At 52.5% G+C, this 8,602-nt stretch overlaps 1 protein-coding gene across 1 annotated transcript in view; it reads left to right on the top strand.

Moving 5' to 3' along the window:
- PPP2R2C (protein phosphatase 2, regulatory subunit B, gamma) overlaps positions 1-7,997 on the top strand; it is a 63,537-nt gene extending 55,540 nt beyond the window's left edge. Inside the window, exon 11 of the mRNA XM_010847800.1 lies at positions 5,228-7,997. Coding sequence (XP_010846102.1) covers positions 5,228-5,519 — 292 coding nt within the window. The 3' untranslated portion in view covers positions 5,520-7,997. The remainder of the gene's footprint in view (positions 1-5,227) is intronic.
- The last annotated feature ends 605 nt before the right edge of the window (positions 7,998-8,602 follow it).

Raw genomic sequence — 8,602 nt, 5'->3', positions numbered from 1 at the left:
CACACATGGCCACCTCGCCTGCCTCGCCCTCTCTCCTCCCTGCCTCTGCCTCCTGCTTGCTCACCTTGCTCACCTGGCAGAAGGCACTGCCTGGGTGGGGGTCCAGGTCTCTCCCCAGCCCTACAAGCCCTCCTGGCCATGTTTACTACCCTGCTGTCTGTCCTGCACATGGAGACTCTGGCCTGGCTTCCTCATACCCACAGGGTCCCCGGATCACTGCCACCCGCTCCCCTGCCCACCTCTCCTCATTCACAGCCCTGCTGTGTCTGAGAGGCGGGAAGAAGGGGCAACGGAGGGTGCAACTTGAGCATCGGTCCCCAGTGTCACCTCCCCAGCTCTGTGGGGTCATCCCTGAGTGTCTGCTTGTGGTGGCCAGGGTCAACCTGTCCATGCACCCTCCCTGCTCCCCCATCCCATCCTTTGGCCTTGGGACGCTTGGGCGCTGGGTGGTAGGATGGCCCCTCTGCTGACTTCACCCCACCCTCCTCCCTGTCCTCCAGCCTGAACACGGGTGCGCCACGGCTGGCAGAGCCACTGGTTAAGGGGTAGGCACTGTGATGATGAATGCATTTCAGCAGCACAGGATGAGCTGGTTAGATGGCATCACCGACGCAATGGACAGGGATCTGAACAAACTGTGGGAGATAGTGGAGGACAGAGGAGCCTGTTGGGCTACAGTCCATGGTGTCACAAAGAGTCGGACACAATTTAGCGACTTGAACAGCAACAACACTTGGTGATGACCTGGCCAAGGCTCACATGCCTGGACCCCAAGGGGCAGCCGCTGGCACACCCAGGATCCCTAGGTCAGCCCCAGAGACCTGGACTTCGGCTTCAGTGACTTTCAGGTGCCAGATCCTCTCTGATTTGGGGGCGTCTTGGTGGCTCAGAGGTTAAAGCGTCTGCCTGCAATGCAGGAGACCTGGGTTTGATCCCTGAGTCAGGAAGATCCCCTGGAGAAGGAAATGGTAACCCACTCCAGTATTATTGCCTGGAGAATCCCATGGACGGAGAAGCCTGGTAGGCTACAGTCCATGGGGTCACAAAGAGTCGGACACGACTGAGCGACTTCACTTTCACTTTCAGGCTCAACCCACTCCCTGTCCCACACTGGGGAGGGGGGGGTCACACTGTCGGGAAGCCTCATGGGTCATAACTTAGGTGACATAGGAGCCCACCCAGTCTTCCCTGGGGTGAGCTGACATCAGGGGAGAGAAGAGGGGCCATTTTGGGAAGGAGGGCGCCGAGGGCACCCTCTCTACCAACCGAGCAGCAGCCAGCGGGCCTGGAAGAGGTGGGTTCCTCATGCCCACCCAGCACCTCCAGGGGCTTGTCATTTCATTGTCTCAACAACACTCAGATCTATTCACACCAATTAAGATTTTAAAACAGAAAAGAATAGAGCCAGAAAGTACATTAGAATTCTCCACCCACCCTCCCGTCACGTCCAGGGATTAGATGAGTCTCTTTAAAAGGAGAAGCATTTGACTGCCAGCCCCATCCCACCCCCATCGCTCCCCCACATAGTGTCAGAGAAACCGCCCCACCCACCCGTGGTCTGTCCCCTGACCGTGGTGGGTAGCGGGGAGGAGGGGGACTGAGCAGGGCATTTCATGCCTTTCTAAGACTTCAGTTCAGTTGCTCAGTTGTGTTCGACTCTTTGCAACCCCGTGGACTGCAGCACACCAGACTTCCCTGTCCATCACCAACTCCTGGAGTTTACTCAAATTCATGTCCATTGAGTCGGTGACAGCATCCAACCATCTCATCCTCTTGTCATCCCCTTCTCCTCCTGCCTTCAATCTTTCCCAGCATCAGGGTCTTTTCAAATGAGTCAGCTCTTCGCATCAGGTGGCCAAAGTATTAGAGTTTCAGCTTCAGCATCAGTCCTTCCAATGAGTATTGAGGACTGATCTCCTTTAGAATGGACTGGTTGGATCTCCTTGCAGTCCAAGGGACTCTCAAGAGTCTTCTCCGACACCACAGTCTAAAAGTATCAGTTCTTCAGCACTCAGCTTTCTTTATGGTCCAACTCTCACATCCATACATGACTCCTGGAAAAACCAGAACTTTGACTAGCCTGACCTTTGTTGACAAAGTAATGTCTCTGCTTTTTAATGCTGTCTAGGTTGGTTATAGCTTCTCTTCCAAGTGTGGCTGTAACTGTGGGTGACCCTTCCATGGTATTCGCTTATTCATTCGGTCAGTCATTTGTTCATTCATTCATGCATTCGGCAGATGCTCATCGCACGTATGAGGGGCAGGCACCTTCTGAACCTGCAGGTCTGGCCGTGACTAAGAGAAGCTTCTGGCCCTTCAGTCCATTTGGTTTACAAAGCATTTACTGCATCCTTAATCTTCATGGGTTGGGAGGAGGGAGTTGCCCTGTGCTTGGTCAGCTCCTGTTGGCTGTTGCTGGGGGTTATCTTTCCTTCAAGGACCACCTACCCCTAGGAGGGCCAAGTCAGGCCCTGGGGACTCAAACAAGACACACGTGCCCCCGGAGCCCCCGCCTGGTGTGGAGACAGAGGCACAGGTGGATGCTTGCCTATGGATGATGAATTAGTGTTTCGAGGTGAGCCCAGAGGTGTCCCCCACCCCCAACCCCTCCAGCTCCCGTCTCCACCCTCCTCCTCCTAAGAGACTGTGCCTGGATATTGACCCTGTGGGGCATCCACAGGCCTGCATGCCCGCTGGCCTCTGGCTGGGTTTAACCATGGGGCACACTAGAAGGAGCCTGAGGGTGGCGAGAGCGGCTGGAACATTCATCCCCCCTGTTCCCTATCGTCTTGGCTAACTGTGTCCCTTAGGGCACAGCTTCCTTCAGAGGACAGCACCCTTCACACAGATTTCTTTGCCTCTGGTTCTTTCCCTCTCTCTTTCCTATGACTCCTCCCTCCCTTCATGTCTCAGGCCTGGGGGGATGGGGGCGGGGGCAGGTTTCAAAACCTACAAATGTACCAGTCCCCGGGCAAGTCACTTTCCCTAGATTCCCTTAGAACCTTCCAGAACATGTGTGAACAGTCCTTTTATGGAGCTCCTCTCCAACCACCCAGTTGGCATGTGCCCTCTGCTCCCTACTGGGGCCGTAGTGAGCCTCGCCCCCTTCTGCCTGGATGCCCCCCGAACAGCCTTGGAAGAGCCACTTTATGTAAGAGGTGTTGCATCCTCATGGCCCCCAAACACCCACCCACCCGTCTCTGAACACGAGGTCAGAGAGAGTTTGGGTGTCCAGAGGAGGTGGCGCCGATCACTAACACTGTAGTTGTGGCTCTGGCAGAAGGTCATGGGGCACGGCGTCTCCAGGAAACACAGCCTGGGCAGGGAGCCACTCGTGGGCTGGAACCAAAAGAGAGCTCCTGGCCCAGACACGCCAGGCCCCAAGCCAAGGAAAATGTCCTTTCTGTGAAGAATCAGAACTCAGAGGGACAGACTGATCGGTGAGAAAGGAGACACAGTGCTGTGTTCTCATACGGGGAGACAGTTGTCACCCTCCCCTTGGCCCTCTGCCAGGGGGACCCCTCTCCCTGAGCAGCGTTACTGACCATGCAGGGGCCTCCCTCCCCAACCCACATCCAGGCCACCCCCATCCAGCAGATGATGGGGGTGATGGTAAGAGATGGTCCACATGTGAGTTCAGTTCAGTTCAGTTCAGTTCAGTCACTCAGTCGTGTCCGATTCTTTGTGAACCCATGAACTACAGCACGCCAGGCCTGCCTGTCCATGACCAACTCCTGGAGTTTACCCAAATTCATGTCCATTGAGTTGGTGATGCCATCCAACCATCTCATCCTCTGTTGTCCCCTTCGCCTCCCGCCTTCAATCTTTCCCAGCATCAGGGTCTTTTCTAATGAGTCAGCTCTTCGCATCAGGTGGCCAAAGTATTGGAGTTTCAGCTTCAACATCAGTCCTTCCAATGAACACCCAGGACTGATCTCCTTTAGGATGTACTGGTTGGAGCTCCTTGCAGTCCAAGGGACTCTCAAGAGTCTTCTCCAGCACCACAGTTCAAAAGCATCAATTCTTTGGCACTCAGCTTTCTTTATAGTCCAACTCTCACATCCATACATGACTACTGGAAAAACCATAGCCTTGGCGAGGTGACTTGTAATCACAACTTGTCCATTCTCAGGTGGGCCCCGGGGAGATGGGCTCCCCAGGTCTCCCATAAAGATGCTACAGGCCAGGGCCTCAGCTCCCGCACTCTCCTGGTCCACCCAGATGGACCCCTGCCCTCTTGCGTCTCCTCCACATGGGATTATTCCTGTAGCTCGGGTGATACTGAAGCCGTGGCTTGCGTGCATAACCCTTGTAAACCTAGGGGTCCTCGTGGCTCCTCTGGGAGCAATGACACCATCGGGAAGCACAGTTCATCTCCAAAAGGAGGAGGGGTTCCAATAGACCCGCATCTCTCCTGAAGAACACTGAAGGGGATCACTTCCGTACCCTCAGTATTGCTTTCTGGAATCTGTTCCCACCTCCCCAGTGACTTTGTATGCTCTGCCTCCAGATGCTCCAAATCCTTAACCCCCTTCTTTCTCCAGGCCCAGATCCATGTAGCTGCTATTCTTTCTCTCCCAGCTCTTACTGTGTAGATTAACATCCTTTCTCTGATTCAACAGGAATGCCTCTCCTTAGGGGAGGTGGGGGAGAAGAGGTGGGCAGTGGATAGACAAATGGAGAACGTGCTTTAGCTGGACGTGGGGGCGGGGTCTGTGAACGCCTGCACATGGATGGTGTGCGGAGTGATCGGTTAGTCACTCAACAGCTCAGACAGCAGGAGGGTCCTAGGTTTCTACCAGAAGGATATGTCTGGCTGATTCAGGGGGGCCTGCCCTTTTTTGGTGCTGAGTTTATGGCCCTGTGTCTACTGTGTTTTTTCCTTTGCCCTCCTTCTGCTGTTGCCTAGTCTCATTGAAAGTCTAGGGCTCTCTCGCCTGGGATACAGGGCAAAGTACAAGGGAATGTTTTTATGATGCTTGGGGCGAGCCTTCAACGGCCTCAGCTCCGGGCTCTAAGTCTGTGTGCTGATGCAGCCCAGATATGGGGTGGGGACAAGAGGACCCCCCCACTCCAGAGAAGGTGGGAGGAGGCAGGCCTGTCCCGGTCTGCTCCCACGGGGTCCCCATTCCGGGGGTGATAGCTCTGAAGCCCCGGAAGGAGCAGCAGGCTTCCTTCCTCCTCCTCCGGGGCCCCACCTGACGCCTGCCTGTCCTTCTCCCGCCAGCGTCATCATGACCGGAGCCTACAACAACTTCTTCCGCATGTTTGACCGGAACACCAAGCGGGATGTGACGCTGGAGGCGTCGCGGGAGAGCAGCAAGCCCCGGGCAGTGCTCAAGCCGCGGCGGGTGTGCGTGGGCGGCAAGCGGCGACGGGACGACATCAGCGTGGACAGCTTGGACTTCACCAAGAAGATCCTGCACACGGCCTGGCACCCGGCCGAGAACATCATCGCCATCGCGGCCACCAACAACCTGTACATCTTCCAGGACAAGGTGAACTCCGACATGCACTAGGTGCCCCGGTGGCCGCGCTGGAGCGGCCACTACGGGCGGCGGGGCGGGGGGTGTGCCGGGCCGCGTCCCTCCAAGCATCCCAGGACCGGACCCACCTTTGCGGATGATTTCTACTGGAACACAGGACAAAGGAGTCACAGTAAACCGACGGGATCGCCGGCCTGGAAGTTCACTTCTTGCATCCCGTACTTTAATCGCGTGCAGTCTTTCCCACCTGCTTAGGATGTTTTCGTCTGCGCGTTCATTTTTCACGCCAGCGGTTTCCTTTCTTGGGGGCCTCGGGAGCCCCGGAGTGGTGTGTCTCGCGCGCCTCACTAGCCCCAGTTCAGGGCTCCGGGGACAGATAATGAAGTCAAACAAGCCAGCCAGGGATTCTTTTGATGCTAATGGAGCAGTTGCCACTGTCTCAGAGCCGAGAGTCTCACCTTTTTGCATTTTGGATCGTGAATTCATGCTGAGAATTTGGGAGGTCCTCTTTTAGGTTATTTTAATGTCTTTCAGAATATCGCAGGTTCCTTACAGTTTCTCGAGAGGAAGGGGAGCGGAACCCACCTGCAGTGGGGGCGTGTTTTCTTCACCACTTAACCACCCTTCTCAGAGCACTTGCCCAGTGCTAGGCGTGGTGCCGGCCCTCCATGGCCTCTGTGCCGGCTCGCCTGTCATTCTGCAGCTGTCCTCCGCATCTCCTGGATGCAGGAGATCCAGGAACTCGTCCTGGCTCCCTCCGTGATCTTCCTGAATATTCATTATGACCCTGAGAAGCGGGGGCCCATTCATTTCTTCCATACATGCCAACTGTACACTGAGTGCCAGGCTCCATGCCAGGGATTAAAGGTGAATAACTTGTCGTTCCCCACTGTGTGCATGGGAAAACTGAGGCCCAAGGCCTGTATCAACCAAGGAGGGGCCAGGAATTCCGTCCAGGCCTTCCCACAAGACCCTTTCCCTCCCACCATGTTGGTGGCTCATGTTAAAGCAACATTCCAACCTGGAAGGTTCTGGAAACATCTCTTCATCTTGTGAAGCAGGACAGAGCAGGTAGGATGATGATGAGGGTCGGGGAGAACTGAGACACAGAAAGGAGAAGACACCCTCGGGTCTCCTCGCCTGTTTGGTGATAAGGAACTCTGCCCTCTCTCCACCCCAGATGTGGACCCCAGCTCCTTTTCCAGATGCACTGAACTGTCTCCAAAAGAAAATTGCATGTTATGACCATTTTAAGATACCTTTTCTTTTCTGACCCCTCGTGGGCCAGTGAGAATGTGGTGTTTCCAGGATGCTTCCCTCCTACTTTGTCAGGATCGGTTTGGCCCACCCGCCAACCACGCCAGCTTGTCTTTGCCCTTGGAACTCCCAGCGGAACCACGTGGCTTGCATTTTGATTCAGAAAGCAGAGGCCCGACTGAATCTGACTTTTTTTTTTTTTTAACAAGATGTAACCTAACCCAGGAAATAGACCCAACTCAAGATTTTTCTCAGCGGATAAATGGTCTACTTTTGTGTGTGTCAAAGCACAGAACGCATGTGCACTCACTTCCAGCCATACAATAATTACACAAGGAAATGGGTCCATTGATTTTTTTTTTAATCAACATGAATGAAGAATGTTTGTTTATATATCACTGTAAAATCCAGGTGACCTGGACAGTATTATATGTACATATCTATTCTAATTAAAACTAACAATCACAGGATTGGATTCCTTTTTTTCCCTTTGTAAAGAGGTTCAAGAATGTGATAAATTGTATAGAAATCTTGTTGAAGCCAAAATCCAGCTCTGAGGGCCTTATACAATTATTCGGATATTTGGCATGATCATTTCCCTTTGTGATTCAGATGCTGAGAGGCAATTTGCATTTGCAGATGGAGGTTACTGATCAGATCATAGATTTAACACGGACCATTTCTACAAAGCGCAAAGCTTACACTGCATTCAGGAGGAGGTCTCAATACAGTTCCTGGTTCCTTACTCTGTTTTAAACTGTGGACACCAAACCGAAAAGGGAGAAGAAAGGAAAAGATCTTCTCAGAAGAAAAAGCATGTCTTTGGATCCCTGGAAAATAATGATGTCCAAAGCATAATGAACAAAAGCATTGTGAGTAAAATGTGTTGAGAAAAGATGTTGACGAGGGAAGAGGTAAAACTAGACGTGGCAGAAAGGCCAGTAACATAGTCACAAACTTTGCTTCCTTCCTGTTTAAATTTCCTGCTCTTTTTGAATGTACGAGCGTTCACATAGTCATTGTGGAGTTGTTGGGTTGTTTTCGTTTTCATTTCAGTACTCTCTGAGGACTGATTGCTCGGTGGCTTCAGACATGTGGTGGTAGATTAGACGGGCCTGACCATTTTGGACTCTGTAACTCACAGGTGCATTCTCGTTTTCTTGGGTGTCTCACAAACTATCCACCTGTTGAATAAAATTATAAATATGTTAATACCAGCTTTTTCCAATAAAATAACAAATGTTACATCGAAAATGAGGCTCGGAATGCTGTTTGTTTTTAATGGGCTCCCAGCAAGAGGCACATGGCAGGTGGGGACACACGTGAAAAGTGGGGTTCACCTCCAGGCTTTCCTGCCTCCAGCTCCCAATGCAACTTTTAACCTTCCTCAGCTCTGATTTCATCACCAAGGAAATGGAGCTAATAATAATACCAACCTTGTGGTTTGGGGGTTGTGGGCGGAAGGGCAAGATTAAATTGGACAACGGCCTGCAAACCACAGTGCCAGGCACATAAACGCTCAATAAATGACAATTGTTTTATTTTGTTTTTTTTTTGTTTTGTTTTGTTATGTTTTGAAGCAAGTGAGCATAGCCTACCGTGATTTCCAAATATTCCCAGATTCTCCCATGATCATTTTTAACCCTTATATCCAACTTGAGAATATGGTACAGATGAGGAAATTGGGGTTCAGAGAAGTTGGGGAACAGGCTCAGAATCATACAGCTAGGAGATGCTGGAGCAAGTTTCTAGTTTGGCCCAGTTAACTCCTAATATAGGGCTTACCCAGTGGTACCACTACACACGTGCCTCCGTGTCCCAAGGAACAAGAGCTGGGAGGAGCCAGGCTATAGGGCATC

This window comes from Bison bison, unplaced genomic scaffold, assembly GCF_000754665.1.
Source record: "Bison bison bison isolate TAMUID 2011002044 unplaced genomic scaffold, Bison_UMD1.0 scf7180017864255, whole genome shotgun sequence".
NCBI classification, from domain to species: domain Eukaryota; kingdom Metazoa; phylum Chordata; class Mammalia; order Artiodactyla; family Bovidae; genus Bison; species Bison bison.
This window is presented reverse-complemented; position numbering and strand designations above follow the sequence as displayed.